The sequence below is a fragment of the Geotrypetes seraphini genome, chromosome 8 (assembly GCF_902459505.1).
Source record: "Geotrypetes seraphini chromosome 8, aGeoSer1.1, whole genome shotgun sequence".
Taxonomy (NCBI): Eukaryota; Metazoa; Chordata; class Amphibia; order Gymnophiona; family Dermophiidae; genus Geotrypetes; species Geotrypetes seraphini.
In genome coordinates, this window is record NC_047091.1 from 19077601 (window position 1) to 19095355 (window position 17755).

At 47.6% G+C, this 17755-nt stretch overlaps 1 protein-coding gene across 1 annotated transcript; it reads left to right on the forward strand.

Annotated features, from left to right (window-relative positions):
* The first annotated feature begins 562 nt into the window (after window positions 1-562).
* LOC117365872 (mRNA decay activator protein ZFP36-like) lies at window positions 563-4402 on the forward strand. Its single transcript, XM_033956789.1, has 2 exons — window positions 563-708; window positions 2228-4402. Exons 1-2 carry the CDS (start codon window positions 673-675, stop codon window positions 3131-3133), a joined length of 942 nt encoding a protein of 313 aa, XP_033812680.1. The 5' UTR covers window positions 563-672; the 3' UTR covers window positions 3134-4402.
* Window positions 4403-17755: the final 13353 nt, after the last annotated feature.

The following is a 17755-nucleotide window of genomic DNA, read 5'->3' on the forward strand; positions in this document are numbered from 1 at the left end:
TGACCCCACGTTGCCACAGGAAACGGGCATTACCCTGGCCCGTCGGTATTCGCCTAAAGAAAAGCGGAAAACCCTGCAGTTCGCTCCTATGGGAAAAAAAACAAAACCCCAAAGAACTTGGTCTCGGGAAGCTGCGAGCGAGGCTCCCTCAGGCGCGCCCTCTGCTGGACGAGTAGGACCGAGCGCAAAGCTGGACAGAAAGGTTGGCACACATGTGCCAGCCCCCGTGGGGTAGCAGCGGATGCCAAGAAACTGCTTCCTTTGCATTTGTGTTCAGTTTAGTCCTACTAATCCTGTAGTCTTTAAAGACACACCATTTTTTTTTTAATTTTTTTTGCTAAAACCGGTATCAAAGAAAACAATTTAGCCGAAGATGGAACAGATTGCGAGAAAATGATCGCGTCGGACCGGATGCTGTGCCCCAAGGAAAAAAAAAAAAAAAAAGGGATCTGTAAAGTGACGACTGCTTATTATACAACAACTTCTCCTCCCCTCCCCCCCCCCGTCCAGATTACTGATTTACTGCCTGGGCTAATAGGAAGAGTGAAGTCATCGGAGGCGGATCCCCCGGGGGGGGCGGGGCTTCGTTTGGCCGCCTATAAAATCGCTGGCTCGACGCGAGGGAAGTTAAGCCGGATCGAGCCGACCAGAGCCGGGCCTAAAGTTGGAGCTATGTCTTCCATCCTGGATATAAGCACTCTCTTTGAGGTAAGAGACAGACGCCGGGGAAGCGATGGCTTTGGCCCGAGACACTCTCTCCTGCCAGGGATGAGACTGCCGGCGTGGGAGCTTTGGATGGAGATGGGGTTCCTTTAGGAGGGGATCGGCGTCTCTGCCCCTACCCGGCTCCCCCCACCCCCTCCCTCCCCACGACTGTAACCGGTTTGCAGCTTTAGCCCAGGCTGCAAGTTGTACGACTTTGATCTGGCCGCGAGCTGATATTTTAGGGTACTGTCGCCTTAGAACACGTGGCTTCTCCCCCAGCTCTAACCCCCTCCCCCCTGATCCAGTTAACTTCCCGATCCCTTTAGCCAGTGGGTATCGCTTGTATCGGACAGAACTAGTTCGGGAGGCTTTGGGGGGAGCGAGAGGTCATGCATTGGGAACCACACCCTGGGTGTTTTTTGTTTTTCTCAAGTCTTCCTGTAGTCCACTCTCCAGGTTTTGGGGGGGTTTTTTTTTTTTTTTTTGGGGGGGGGGTTTGCACAGGGCTGTAACCAGGAAAGGCTTAGAAAGCTTTTCTTAGAGCCAGGAGGGGGGGGGGAGGGCGGGAACAGGCAACTGCCTGTACTAAGCAAACTCGTTTGACTGTGTCCAAGGAGAGGTCATTTCCATTGGGTCTAGCGTCCCCAATCACTTCGAAAAGTTGGGTTCCTGTATAAACTCTTAAAATAGCCAGTGAAACAGTGGCCACTTGTTAGTGGGAAGGAAACGTCGCTGGAGGGTGACAGAGAAGGGAAGTGGTTAATGGTGAGGGAGGGAATGAGAAGGGAGGGAGGGAGGGGAGGGGTGGCAGCTGGCATAAGCTCTTCAGGAGCTGCAACTGCCAACACACCAGCTGAAGGGCTTGTGTAACTGCAAGACCAAAGTACTCAATCTTAATCGGCCCAATTTCTCTCTCATCGCTTCTCAACCCCCACCTCTTTTCGTTTAAACAATTTCTCTCCGCTGCTGTCACTTTTCTCAGTCCCCCTGGCCTTTCAATTTTTGTGCGCCCATTTATTCTTCATTTCCAAGGCCCTCCTTCCCCTAATGGCCTGAGCTCGAGCAGCAGTAGAGAACCGGCTTTTCCAGAGCTGATGTCTCCTGCGCTTGCCCTCCCCCCCTCCCCCCCCCCCGGGAGGCGCAGCCAGTTCTCCCATGCTCCTGGCAGGGGTGGGGAGCTCGGGGTGATCATGCCTCTATGGTGCAAGAGGCTTCTAATTCTTTATGCAGGAAATACTGGTCTTTCTTGCCTGTTTGCCACTTCCTTGGGCCTCGGTGCTGTTACCAGGGAAATATTAATTAAGAAAAACAAGTCACAGTACTGTTGTGAAACCTCTGTGCATTATTAAGCTTTCAGTCAATGAAAGATCCAGGCACCTCCCAGCAGGAAACAAGCAGTCCAGAAAATGGTTTCGCCTTATTTTAGGTGTATGCCTGTGCAGCTGGAAGCCAGGAAAGCAGAGAATTAAGGTCATGTAGATTGAGTACCTCAGAGCTCATGTTTTTCATTTCTTTCTTGCAGAACCTCAGAAACCTAAACCTACTGGAGGAGGCTGATGCTTTCTCGGAGAAGAGCAGCAGTAGCAGCTACCAACGGCGGCACTCGACCTGCAGTACGCAACTGGCAGCTGGCAAGCAGTGCGGCGGCAGCCAGGAGCAGCTGCCTGAGCTGCCCTGGCCCTTGCAGAGCCCGTGGAGCCCTGCCCCAAAGTCGAACCGGCTTCTGTTCCGCGCCGATCGCTCCCTGAGTCTCATCGAGAATGCCATGAGCGGCTACGGGAGCACCAGGGCGCCAGTGCCACCTCCTCCAGGATTCCCGCCGCTGAAACCGGCTGTGCCCATCCTTTCCACTCGCTACAAAACAGAGTTGTGCCGGACCTACACCGAAACGGGCAAATGCAAGTATGGTAGCAAGTGCCAATTCGCTCACGGGTCCCAGGAACTGCGCACTTTGAGCCGTCACCCCAAGTACAAGACTGAACTGTGCCACAAATTCTACCAGTATGGGGAGTGCCCATATGGCTCTCGCTGTAACTTCATCCATTACCCTGAGGAAAGGGGTTTTCCTGTACCCCCTTACTTGCGCCAGAGCCTCAGTTTCTCAGGGGTGCCAGGAATCCTTGAGCCTTCTGTTTCCCCACCACCTGCTGACCTCTCAGTGGGTTTGGGCTGCTGCAATTGCCGTTGTGCCAAAGTCAGTCCAAGGCTCACCCCCAGCACCCCAAAGGGCCAGCCACCAACTACTGACTTCCTTGGGCAGCCTATAATGGTTCGCAGTTCTTCGGCCAGCTCCCTTTCCGACCAGGACTGTTACAGTAGCTCTAGCAGTCTGAGTGGTTCTGATTCTCCGGTGTTTGAGCCTATGAGTGGTGGTGGCAGCAGCAGCAAACGACTGCCTATCTTCAACCGTCTCTCTGTGTCTGACTGAGCGGGATGCCTGCCCTGAAGAGCTGATGCACACATGCATTCATACATCCATACACGTATGCCTGGTTTGCACAAGTGAACTCTCATGTCTACAAAGACCGTTCAAAGACAGCTGCTTCAGCTCATTCTATGTGACTCGATAAAGCTATTGCTGCCCAGGGATGAGCCAAAGGGGTCACATTGTGGTGCCTTCTATGTTTAATGCCAAACTCTAGCCAAAGACGGAGACTGTGAAGAAGCTAGATTTGTATGAGGCTTTCGGCTGTAAATGCCATCCATGGTCTCTTTTATACATGTAAACCATTCAGGAGCTGTCTGGTACTAGGCCTTGATTTTGGGAGGCCAACTTGGGCTGGGGGCCTTGGGTTTATGTAGCAGGGTTTAGCCTACTGAGCTGTGCAGGGTACCTGGCACTTGGGGACAGGCTAGTGCTGGGGGCATTGCTGTGGTGATGGGAATAGCTGGGGGGAGGGAGGGAGGAAGGGGAAAGGTTGGGAGGTGTGTTCTCCGATTCTGGCAGTTATGCGGGGAAGCGACAAGTTATAGACTCTGCTGACTACTCTCTGGTGCTGTGCCCCCCCCTCCCCCCGAAGGGCTGTTGGCTGGATCCAAGTCTTTAGGGAGGGTGTTACAGGGTGCAAAGGAGAGATGAGGCACTCTACTCTAAGGCAGAGCCACCAGTCGGGGCCTTTTTAGTTCAATAGCCATTTTCTTGCTGAGCTGAAATCACGCCTGTGGTTCCTATACAGATGTTAAGAGCTTGGGGCATGTACGAAACTGCACAGCTGTGCCACAGAATCACCGGGCAAAGAGTGGCATAGCTGCACCATGGGGTCGCATGTGTGATCGTGTGTCACAGCTGTGGCAAAGGGTTACATATGATAGCGTAATGTCGCTGAGGCACAGGCTGGCACACGTGAGAGTGTGACCGCTCCAAACGGTGGAAAGAAAATACATCAACCAATGACTGAAATTGCCAAAATTAATTTTTCCAGTGTAGAAATGGAAAATGAACCCCCCCCCCTATCAGCAGTGAAAACTTTGAACTACTAATCATGCATACAACTTCATTCTAATGCAAAAGTTTACCTATAATGTATATTTATGTAACCTATTTATTCAGAAGGAAAAAAATTTTATATATTTATCTTTTTGTAATATTTCAAAATAATATATTTTTTTGTGTAAGAGTAATACTCTGTATGTCCTGAAATGTTCAGAGTTTCTTTCATGTGATTAATTTTCAAATAAAAGTGTGATATAATTGTGAGTGTCTTCAGTCTGTGATCATTATCCCACTAGTGTACAGAGCACTGTACAAGTCACAAGGTAGTGACTAATATTTATAAAGCTCCACCTGTGCAGCTACGGAGTCATGATTACACAAAATTAAACCATCCCGTGGTGGTGATTATGGCTTATGATGCACCATTACTGTGCATTAATTCTATACAGTCACAGGCAGTGATTATTGCTCATAAAGAAGAACCTACCAGTGTACACAGCACTGTACAATCTTTAGGCAGTGATTACTAGTTATGATGTGCCAGCGGTCACAGCATAGTGATTATAGCTTTATAAAGCACTGTCAGAGTACCCAACCCTGTTCGATCCTTGGGCAGTAATGATTATTTATGAAGCATAGAATACAGAGCACTATTTAGTCCTAGGACAGAGGTAGGCAATTCCAGTTCTCGAGAGCCGGAGCCAGGTCAGGTTTTCAGAATATCCATGATGGATTTGCATGCACTGCCTCCTTTGAGATACAAATCTATCTCGTGCATATTTATTGTGGATATCCTGAAAACCTGACCCGGCTCTCGAGGACCGGAATTGCCTACCCCTGTCCTAGGACATAGATTATTGCTTATAAAACACCATCAGCATATGCAGTACTGTACAATCCTTGGGAAGTGAGGATTATTTACAAAGCGGGGTTGGGGTACACAGCACTGTACAGGTACAAAGCAGGTGAAGAATAGGATGGCTGGGTGAAGTCCCATTCCAGATTTTCACAATAAGAGGGTCCCCAAGGGTTCCCAGCTGGGGTGATTTCCTCTGAGGAATGGGGATGAGGAAGTCACCCCAGCTGGGAGCCCTTGGGACCCCTCTTATTGTGAAAAGAGCAACCTCACCCTTGCTGAGTCATGGCTGGCTCTGTCAAGGAGATGCACCCTTTTTCATAGCTAATACAGTCTGCCCCGCTGAGTACTCTCATTCCTCCTCCTCCCCCCCCTGTCTTTTTTGATGTCTGGCTGCTTCTGTCCCCTTCCCTTGTAGTCCTGACTTGACCTACATTGGATGACCGCTGCCAGAGTAGGTGGATAGGGACTGAAAGCCAGGCCCAACATCCAATGCATTCTGGGTTTGTTGGAAGGCGTTGAGAAGAATCCTGGGTACAAAGTTCATTTGCGTCACGCTGCCTCTCCCTGCCTATCTCTCGCCTTGCCTGGTTTTTCTTCACCTCTGTTTCCCAGATTCAGAAATCCCCCCCTCCCCCCTTCATGATTCGCTCTCAATATCTAAACACTTGAAAATAGTGAAAAGAATCACAATTCCAAACGAGAGGGTACAGTTAGAGACTTCTGTCTCTCGCCTCATTGCTCTTGTCTTTTTCTGGTCCTCTGCTCTCCCCTGCCTGTCTCTTTTCCACTGCCCTCTTTCTCTGCCTCACCCCTTGCCTATTTCTTTCTCCATGTATCTTATCCCCCTCTCTCCACTGTTCCTTTTCTTCCTCTGCTTTTCCCCTTGCTTTGTCTCTCTTCCGTGCTTTTTTCATTTTCTTCCTCTCTTCTCTCCTTGCCTTCTTTTCCTTCTTGTGTGTCTCCCTCTGTCCATTGCTCCCTTGCACTTTCTACCTTTCTCTGCTTTTCTTTTGCCTTTTTCTCCACGTGCCTGCCTCTCTCTCTTCATCGTTCCCTTTCTTTTTTTCCACCTCTCTGCTTCTTTTTTTTTGTCTTCCAGTGACTGTCTCCTCTCCACTGCTACTTTTCATTTTCTCTCTGCCTGTCTCTTCCTCCATAGGTCTGCCTCTCTCTCCCCTGCTCCCTGTTTCTTTTCTGTCTGCCTATTCCTTTCCTGTCTCTTCCAGTGTCTGTGTCTTCCTCTCCCTGTCTCTTCTTCCTCTGTCTGCCTCTCCCTTTGCCTGTGTCTTCCTCCCTCTGTCTCTGTGTATCCACTGTTCCCCTTCTCCTCTTCTTCTCTGTCTCTCCCCTTGTCTTTCGCAGAAAGGAGCCCGCTGCCCCCATATACATATAGTGACCCCTCCCATTGCATTCCTATAGGGGCAGAAATGCTAGTTCATTTGGCTGTTGGATTGGGAAGAGATTAAGCAGGAAGGTTATTGTACATATTACACACGTGATGCATGGTTTCAGACGTATAATCTGAGCAATGACATCACTCCTGTGGTATTAAGCGCCCCCCTTGATGCACAGAGGCTGTGTCCAGGAACACAGGCTGTGTTATGGAAACCAGCACTAGGAGGCGTGGTGTGTTCTTGGTGTGCCTCACTTCGCCCAAAGAAGAACAGAACAGACTTTTAAGTGGGTTGGCAGACTGAAGACAGGCTCAGGCAGGCCAGCTTTTCTCCGAGCCAATGCAGTGGCTAAACTCTCTTGTTTTTGCATACCTATTTCTTAAAGAACTCCCTACTTTCTATACATTAGTAGGGTGAGGAAAACCAAAGCATTAGGTCTAAAAAGCAAGCCCAGAACACCTTTCAGCTCTGCTGCCTCCCTACCAGAGGAGATAAGTTCCTGAGATAAACAAGGGGTGTTTAGGACTGCTCTCTAAGAGGTTTAGGGCTGGGCAGGCCAAGTGGCTCAGGTGGCAAGAGTATGGAAGATCTCTAGTATGAACCTTACGTCAAGTTTTCTCTCTTCGTGGGTGGGGGGGGGGGGTGCTGCCCAGGTAGCCTTCACAGCCCTCTGAGAGAAGGAGCCATGACACCTACAGTGGAATATAAAATAGGGAAGAAATCCCCATGTAATTGTGATTAAAGGCTCATGACCCCAAATCCTAGCCCTAGTTTTAGGTGGGAGGAAATGGCTGTCTCAAAGGAAAAAATGTTTGGGGCAGAGAACTGTCAGTAAGATTTGCAGAGGTCTCCTGTATAGGGTCTGCCTCATCGGTCAGAGCAGCCCTATGCACCTTTAGGGTTCTCGTTCCTGGAACCTTGTTCAGGGCTGTCAGAGGAGGAAGTGGAGCCTGCTGTCTGCGCACACAACAGGAAGTGACTCAGCCACAAGACTATCTCAACACAGGCAAGAAATTGGCAGAACTGAGAAGGAAGTTATGTTAACTGGTGCATAGCCAAAACGCTCCTGCTTCCAGGGATCTCAAAGTCCCTCCTTGAGGGCCGCAATCTAGTCGGGTTTTCAGGATTTCCTCAATGAATATGCATTGAAAGCAGTGCATGCACATAGATCTCATGCATATTCATTGGGGAAATCCTGTAAACCCGACTGGATTGTGACCCTCAAGGAGGGACTTTGAGACCCCTGTACAGCTAGGCCATCTCCTTTTCTCTCCCCCTTTTTTTCCCCCTCCTCGGTGTGTATATATATATATATATACACACCGAGTGTACTTTGTATTTATGTTCAAATATTTTTTTATTATACAGCCCCCCTCCCCCGAAGGCCTGACCCCCCCTGAAGGTCTGCACATTCCCCCTCAAAGGTTGACTTCCCCCCTGAAGGCCTGCACTACCCTTTGAAGGACTGCACTCCCCCCCCCCCCCCACCCGAAGGCCTACCCTCCCCACATCCATTTACCTAATTCCAGCAGAGAGCAGTCTGCAGAGAGGATCGCTGGTACTTTAGCGATCCTTGCAGGTTGCCATAGGCCTCAGGAGCTGTCTTCCCTCTGCCCCAAGCCTGTCTCTGACTTAGAGGAGGGGCAGGACCACGGCAGAGGGAAGACAGCTCCTGAGGCCTATGGCAACCTGTAAGAATTGCTAAAGTACCACCTACCACCGGCCGTCTCCCATTCGTCCCCTTTGGAGATCCCCACAGGAATAAGGAAGTTAAATTAATAGAATACTTAGGCACAGAAAAACAAAGAAATACTTCCAAGAACTGCCCCATAAGAACTGCCTGTCACAATGCTCATTAGTGGAACTGAATAAAAGACAAGTACAATGGATTTAGAAGGGGTACGATCCGCCCGGGTGCACGGCTTGGAGGGGTGCACAGCCGGCCAGGTCCGGGTCATCCTGCCTTTCTTTTCCCCCGGTCCGCGCTCGGGGCTTGCGCCTGCCTGGTCCCGCGCCGACGCTCGAATGGTGCCGCGAGTCTCGCGATAACCAACAGCACCATTTGGGCGGCGGGTGCGAGCCCCGTGCGCAGACCGGTGGAAAGGAAGGGCAGGAGGACCCGGACGGCTGTGCATCCCTCCAAACCGTGCACGCGGGGGCGGGGGCGGACCGCCCCACCTCGGTACGCCACTGATTGGGAGGCCGATTTTGGGGGTTTTAAAATTGTATATCGGGCAGCATTAGGCCTCGCTCTTACCTCAATCATTACAGGCGCTTCTATTTCTTGTGATGCGCTGAGCTCCGTCCCCCACCGACCTTCACCCCGCCCTTCCAGCACTCTGATTGGCCAGCGTTCTTTAAGAGGCGGGCCAGTCAGGAGGGGAAAAAAAGAGAAGGGAAGAAGGGAACCTGCTGTGCGATCGACTGGGGTCGCCTGAGCGAACGACCTGTCGATCGCGATCGACGCGTTGGGCACCCCTGCTTTAATCTGAAAATTAAAAAAACAGAAAATTCCTTACGAATAATGGTCACATTATAATAACCCCAATTCCAAAAAAATCGTTAAGAATCACTAGCATTAGTAACCAACTACAGACCAGTAGCTTCCATTCCATTGTTTGTAAAAATCATGGAAGGATTAGTGCACACCCAATTGATGGAATATCTTGACCAGTTCTCTCTCCTACGTGAAACCCAATCTGGTTTCAGACCTTTATTTAGCACTGAGACAGTAATTGCAGCCATATTAGATAACTTACATTCCTTGTTTAGTAAAGGCCTCAATGCCCTGATTATGCAATTTGATATGAGTTCCGCCTTTGACTTAGTAGACCATGGGAAATTGCTACAATGCTTAGATGCAATTGGTATCAGAGGAGATGTGTTAGTTTGGTTCCGAGGCTTCCTTATATCCCGTACCTATCAAGTTTGTTTTGATTGCAATCTCTCAGACACCTGGAGTAACCCATCTGGTGTCCCACAGGGGTCACCACTATCCCCATTACTTTTCAATGTTTACATGTCGACATTAGGTGCACAACTGTCCCAACTAGGAATAAAATTATTCAGTTATGCAGACGACTTTACGATCATCATCCCATTCGCCACCTCTCTCTCAGAAGTTACTCCCATGGCAACAGAAGCATTAAACTCGATGGAACAATGGATGACTGAATTTACACTGAAGCTCAATTCAGAAAAAAAAAAAATTATTCATAGCTTCGCCACACCCACTAGATACTACAACTCCACTACGCATCAACAATCTTAGTTACCCCATTCAACCCACTCTGAAGGTTCTGGGCGTAACGCTGGACCAGGGCCTAACCATGAAAGACAAGGTAGACTCTTTGGTCAAAAAAGGTTTTTTTACTCTCTGGAAGCTTCGGTCCATTAGAGCATATTTTGACGCACCATCAATTACAATCCTGGTACAATCCCTCATACTGAGCCAACTGGATTACTGCAACATCGCCTATCTGGCAATTTCCCAGAGGAATATGCGGCGATTGCAACTGGTGCAGAATGCAGCAGTCAGGCTGATCTTCGGGTTGAAGAAGTTTGATCACATAACTCCCTCCTACCGACTCCTGCATTGGTTGCGTGTGAGGTTCAAGTTCGGTTGCTTTTGCTTCAAGGTTCTATTCGGTCTAGCCCCCAAATACATAACCGACCTATTCTCCTTTTCAACCAATAGACATAAAAGAAGCTCAAACTTGAATTTTGTTTCCCCCCCCCCCCCCCGGTTAGAGGATGTAAATTCAAAATTCATCACCAACATCTTCTCTTTTATCAAGCAGCATTATGGGGCAAAGATCTGAAACAACTACTTACGCTTACCAATACATATAGGGAATTTAGGAGACAACTGAAAACATAGGAAACTGATTCGCACAATCTCTCTCTCAATACCAGATCTCTAGAACTGCTAAACAATAGATATTAACTATGTCAATTCTACTCAATTTGTAACATTTTTTATAATCATTGTAAACCGCATAGAACTTCATGATCCTGCGGTATATAAACCGTTATTATTATTATTATTACCAATAGTTCAGTCCTGAAATTAATATAATTATAACATTTACCATACCTTTTTTTTAAAAAAATGGGCAGATGTGTGTGTGTTATACACACACAATATCTGCCCCATTAAAAAAAAAAGGAAGTCAAGCCGCTCCCCGATGATGAGCTACCGCATCCTCCAATGACAACCGTGGGTTCCTGCCCCCCCCCCGACAACGGCCACCCTCATGACAGTAACGCACCTAGGGAGACAGGAGGGATGCCCACTCCATCCTGCCTCAGCAACCTGGTTAGGCATCCAGGCTACCCGGAGCCCTCCCGATACTCCCCCTGGCACTCCCTCACTCTCTCTCTGACACCCCCCCTACACAAATATCCTCCCTCCCACTATTCCACTAACAAGACCCCAAAAGACAGCCCTAGTGGTCTAGTGGGCTTGGGGAGAGGGTCTGCTCAGAAACCCCCCCAGCTCAAGCAACCCCCTCCCGGCACCTCCTCCGTAACTTGTTGTAGAAGCCGGTAAGAGGTATGCCCATTCCCTCTTGCCAGCAGGCCCCCTCTTCAAACAGACTGAACCTTCTCCTTCTCGGTGCATCATGGGATACACCAGGGAGGGGCCTTAGGTACCCAGGCCAATCAGGGTCTTAGGCCCCTCCCCAGTGCATCTCAGGATGCAACAGGAAGGTGACCTAAGGCCCTGATTGTCCCAGATGCCTTTGTCCCCTCCCTTAGGAGGGGCTTAAGGTATCCAGGCCAATCACTGTTTAACTAGAAAGGGGAAGACCCAGCCATTTTGAAGAGGCAGGCCTGCTGTCAAGAGGAAGTGGATATCCCTCTTGCTGGCTTCTATGAGGTACAGGGAGGGGCTGGTGGAGTTGCTTGAGCTGGTGGGGTCTGAGCTGACCCCCCAGTCCACCAGGTTTGTCTTTTGGGGTCTTGGTGGTGGGAGGGGAGATCTTCATGTAGGATGTTTGGGGGGTGTTGGAGGAGCATGGGGGGAGTGTTGGGGGGGGGCTGTCCAGGTAGCCTGGATGCACAACCAGGTTGTTGAAGCAGGAGAGAGTGGGCACCCTCCTGTCTCTCTGGGTGCATCACTGTCATGGGATTGCCGTCATCGTTGGGGGGAAATTGGGACCCATGATTGTCAACGATGGGGGGGTGCAACAGTGTGGTCGAGAGGGGGATGGCACAACTTTTTTTATGGGGACATATATTGTGCATGGGTAACACACACACAACATCTGTGTCTATTAAAAAAAAAAAAAAAAAAAAAAGGTTTCCTGCCTCAAACAGCTGAGTGGCAGGAAGCTACTTTGGGGCTTCCTCTGTCAACTCTGCACATGTGTAAGAGTCACTCTCACAACGATTCATTGACGGGATTGGACAGGCATTATGACGAACCTCCGCTCAAATAATTTGCATGCAAACTTGTTTGAGCATCAATCGCTCTTTTGGAATTAGCCAAAAATCAAATTGCAGTGGAACCACATGGTTTTACCGATCCTCTTTAGTGCATCTAGCTCCTAGTCTCATCAGGTTTTCAGGATATCCACAATGAATATTCATGAGATAGATTTGTACGCAGGTCAGGCGGTGCATGCAAATTTATCTCTTGAATATTTATTGTGGATATCCTGAAAACCCAATAGGACTAGGTGCGCTCAAGTACTGGATCGGGAATGGCTTAATGTATCTTTGCCAAGCATTCAAGAGTTATCCTGACTTAATGAAGAAAGGATAACTCTTGAGAGTTAGTCATGGATAAATTTAGTCCAATAAAAAGATAGTATCACCCTTAGGCACCAACCTTTCAAAATGGTTGAAGATTCCAAACAATACAAATTGCTCCTCTCTGGATACAGTGAAGGCGCTCACTCAATATTGGGGGCTCCTATGTTATCACCTATAATTTGGTTGTCGACTCTTTTTTTTCCCCCATTAAAATTTCATAAAGACATTTTGTCCCCACCTAATCATATATTCTTGATCCTTATGTTCAATTTATTTCTAATATTCTGCTGGATTAGAAAGAATAAAAAGCTTTTCTTTTGCATGCGTGATACCTTTCAGGTAGTTAAATGTATCTCTATTACATCTTTCTCCTCCTTAAATGTATTTCCTTATGGTGTTTGGAGCAGCCCTCACACAGTATTCCAGATGAAGTCTCATCAATGCCCTATTCAGAGAGATTATCACCTTTTGTTTCTTTAGTTATTACTCTCCCTAAGAACTTCTGGCTCTAGCCACCACCTTATTTCACTTTGGGCTAGATTCACTATGGTTCCCGATCTGTGCAGGCCCGACAAATTTTCAAAACAAAAAAATTTAAATGAGGGTGATCGGAGGAACACCCCCCTCCGACCGCACAGATCGCTAATGTGCGATCCCGATGCATGTGCAGACCATCTGTAGATGGTCTGCGCATGCGTCTAAGAGCCATCTAGTGGGGGGAAGGACAGGAGAGTCAGGGCGGAAGGAGAGATTCAGGGCAAGAGCAGGGCGGCAAGTTGGGGCGGCAGGCTGGAGAGATTCGGGGCAAGAGCAGGGCGGCAAGTTGGGGCGGCAGGCAGGAGAGATTCGGGGCAAGAGCAGGACGGCGAGTTGGGGCAGCCGGCAGGAGAGATTCGGGGCAGAGCACGAGATCGGGGCAGGCAGGAGACAGCAGGAAATCGGGGCTGAGACAGGGCAGCAGATCAGGGCAGAGAAGCAGGGCGGCAGAAGGCAGGGCAGTCGGAAAGGACCTCAGCGATTGGTCCTCAGCAGTCGCTTCTTGTGTTGATCGGCCAGTCCAGTCGGTTTGCAAGATTTCTGTAGTGAATCGCGTCCCTGCCTACTTTGCATGCCGTTCCTCTCATTTGCATGCACAGATCGGAATCGGATAGGAGGAGAGGTAAGTGAATCGGGCCGGAGTAAAATCGGGTCACAAAGGGGTCGCAAACTGATCAGTACAAAATCGGTTTGCTTAGTGAATCTAGCTCACCACCTTAGCTCCTACCATCCAGTTGTAATTCTGACAGTCCACATTTGGTCCTAGCATTTTAGCTGTGGCCCTCTGGTTCTAACACTCCAAATGGTGTACTGGCACTCCAGATCTGGTTCTGACCTTCCAGCTGTGGCTTTGCTTTTCTCATTTTCATTTGCACAGAGGTTCTCCGTGGACAGCAGGATAGTCAGCCACATATGTTACAGGTAAGTAACTACACTTTTTTGGCTATTGTGAAGGTTGGTTCATGGCTGGCACTGAGAGTAGAGGCTGCAGTAGCATCTCTGCCTGTTCTCAGCCTCGGAAAGGAGCTGCAGGTGAGACCCTCAGATTAATAAATGCCAAGGCTGGCCTCAGCTACTGCAGTCCCCTCCCTCGTCCGCCCCCAAAACAAGCCAGGCCACTTCTGCAGCTGTAAAAATATCCCATGGAAAGAGGAAGTAGCAATTTTAGAGAAAATTTCTCTTTCGTCAGATCCTTGTCCACACACTGACCATCATGAGCTCGTGAACCTCCCACTCTCTTAAATGCTTACAGCTGCTTGTGAAAATCCCATCCCTTTCAGAGTATATGTGAGTAAGAATGTGTGTTTGTGAATTTGTAAGAAAGCATACAGTATGTTTGCGTATGTGTGTGCATTTGTCTCTGTGTGTGCATGATGTATCCACTTGCGTGTGACTGTGTTTGCGGACCTGCATCTGTGGGTCGGGGGGTGTGTGTGTGTGTACAAATAGGTAATCTCTGAGGCTTTGTGTGTATGGGAGTGCATAAGTAGATTATCTCAGAAACTGTGTATGTATATACATGTGACCACGTATGCAACATATGTACATCTCTGAGTCAGGATGTGTTTGATTGTGCATATGCATGCATGTGTGTGTATGTGTGCAAGAAGTAGATATATCTACTTGTATGTGACTGTTTACAGACCTGCATCTCTATGTCAGGATTGTGGTTTAGAAGCAGGTGAAGATGTTTCTTTTTGATAAATTCATAGGCAACTAGATCTTCTAATCTCAGATCTGTTTGTATTTTTATAATTCTTTTGCAAACCGGTCTAGAAATTGATTTATTATATTGTATTGTATGTATGCACATGCAGGACTGTGTTTCTGAATCATTGTGTATGTTTGCATGCAAGTACTTCTCTGAGTCTGCGCGTGTGTGCGCAGATGTTTATCTCTGAGTCTGCATATGTGTAATTATGTGCAGATATTACATCTCTATAGTCCTAGCAGATATATCCAGCTCTGTATAAATACATGTAAAGATAGGAACCAGGGGGCAGTGTCTCCAGCTTGGTTAGTTTCATACATAAAATAACTATTGAAAAAATATCTACTATAATAAAACTCTAAGCGCGCATGCGCATTCTTACCGGCGTGTTCCGTGATCCCTGATCTGTAGGTCCGTGGCCGGCAAGAGTGCGCATGTGCACTAGAAGACACCAGGACTCCTACTCCCAAGCACCAGCCACGCTGACCGGCTTCGGCCCCGCGGGCCTCTCATGGACCCCACCAGCATTGTCGGCGGCGGTGGCAGCGATGCCGGGAGCGGACCAGTACCAGAGCGACTTGAGGTGGCTGTCGGATTGAGGTGCGCGCGGCAGCTTTTGGCACATGCAGGCCGCGGCGTCTTGAGGTGGCTGTCGGCGCGTGCAGGCAGTTGAGCTGTGGTGAAGTCGGATGCTGAACAGGGGGAGCAGGTAAGGGGTGCTGCTGGACGGGGGAGGAAACAAGAAGGGGGGGCCTACTGCTGGACAGGGAGAGCATGAAAGAGGTGCTGCTGGACAGTGGGGAGGAAACAGGAAGGGAGGCCTACTGCTGGACAGGGGGAACAGGGAAGAGGTGCTGCTGGACAGGGGGGGAGGTAAAACGAAGGGAGAAGGGCTGCTGCTGGACAGGGGGAGCAGATGGACAGGGGGGGGAGGTAAAACGAAGGGAGAAGGGCTGCTGCTGGACAGGGGGAGCAGACAAGGGGTGGTGGTGGACAGCAGAGGAAAGAGAGAGACAGAAAGAAAGACAGACATATATTCTAGCACCCATTAATGCAACGGGCTATAAGACTAGTATTATTATATCGTTGTCACTGAAAGGCATTCTATTTATAACCCTGTTATACAAACAAGATGGGAGAAAAAAAGCCTCAAACTAAAGTAGCAGCACTTCTGAATCAACTGTTTAATCAACTCTTTTCTTTCCAAGAAAAAACCCCCAATGCTCTTCACCCCAATCAAACTGGTTTCAGACCCCATTACTCAACAAAACTTTCACTAATTGGCCTTACAATGACAATCCATTATTTCTGAGACCATCCTAAATCTGCCCAATTCATATCATTGGACCTCATGGCAGCATTTGACACAATTGATCATACTTTGCTTCCCAGAAGACTGCATTGCACAGGAATCTCTGGCTCAGCACTAAACTGGTTCACTTCATATTTCCAGACCTGTAACTACCAAGTGAGCTTTAACAACTCAACATCTTCATCCATCCCTCAAAAATATGGTGTCCCTCAAGGCTCCATTCTGTCACCGCTGCTCTTCAACGTCTGCTTAGCACCATTATTAACACTTGCCCAATCCATAGGATTCACTGTATTCGCCTACTTCAACAACATCAAGAAATAAACTCCAAATTGACTAAAATTAGCATCTGGCTTGCTCTTCAACGTCTTCTTAGCACCATTATTAACACTTGCCCAATCCATAGGATTCACTGTATTCGCCTACTTCAACGACATCAAGAAATAAGCTCCAAATTGACTAAAATTAGCATCTGGCTTGCTTTTCAACGTCTTCTTAGCACCATTATTAACACTTGCCCAATACATAGGATTCACTGTATTTGCCTACTTCAATGACATCTAACTGCTCCACCCTCTCAACCCACATGCTACAGAAGAGATTCAAGAAATAAACTCCAAATTGACTAAAATTAGCATCTGACTTCAGGAAAATATGCTTGTGTTGAACATTCCCATAACCAAAAGTATTTTATTCCCTATATCATATAAGGAAGATCTAATCATGCCAATTACTAAAGATACCACACTGATCCAGATGGATACAAAAGTCAAACTTTTGGGAATCATCCTAGATAAAGACCTAACTGACCACGAGCAAATCAGCTCCATCTTTCAGAAGTGCTTCGTTAAACTAAAACTTATACGCTCGGTCACATCACTTCTTGACTCATTCACTCGTTAGTCATTTCACATATCAACTACTGTAACTCGTTATACCAAGGAATAACGCAAAAAGAAATTTGTCGACTTCAAATCTTGCAAAATACAGCAGCCAAACTTATTTATAAAGCAAAGAAATTTGATCATGTTACCCCCTTCCTTCATGATGCTCATTGGCTACCCATCACGCACTGCATCACCTACAAAATAGTTCTCCTTACTTACAAAACTAAACAAACACACATTCCTGCATTCATCGATAAACTTCTGATTCCTTACTCATCCACCAGAACACTACGATCCAATAACCAGAATTTACTAGCAATTCCCTCTGTATGTGAATTATTCTACGAAACCACCCAGAAAAATATCTTCTCGGTTATTGCTCCCTCACACTGGAATGCACTACCACTAGATATTATGCTAGAACCTTCTTTGTAAAAATTCCGATCTAACATCAAAACTTTTCTCTTCAAAGACACCTACAATATCTGACATTCCTCTCCCCCCCCCTTTTGTGCTTTCTTCCCCCATCGTTACTTAAATTTTATTTATATCTTATGTAATTTTACTCCTTCTTGTTCTTTCTCTCCTCTCATGTCAGTTCTTGTTTGTTTACAACTTCCTCTCAACATGTTATTGTTTTTAAATGTTCTTTTATTATACTTACTTATATACAACTCCTTGTAAACCGTTTAGATAACATTGGATAGATGGTATATCAAATGACAAATAAACTTGGAAGCTTCCCCCATGTCTGTCTCAACAGCAGATTGGATTTTTCTCCGAGGAACTTGTCCAAACCTTTTTTAAAACCGGCTATATTAACCGCTCTTACCATATCCTCTAGTAATGCGTTCCAGAGCTTAACTCCTATTGGTTTTAAAAGTATTTCCCTGTAACTTCATCGAGTGTCGCCTAGTCTTTGTAATTTTTGACGGAGTGAAAAATTGATCTACTTGTACCCGTTCTACTCCACTCAGGATTTTGTAGACTTCAGTCATATCTCCCCTCAGCCATCTCTTTTCCAAGCTGAAGAGCCCTAACCTTTTTAGTCTTTCCTCATACGAGAGGAATTCCATCCCCTTTATCATCCTGGTTGCTGTTCTTTGAACTTTTTCTAGTGCCGCTACATTTTTTTTGAGATAAGGATACCAGAACTG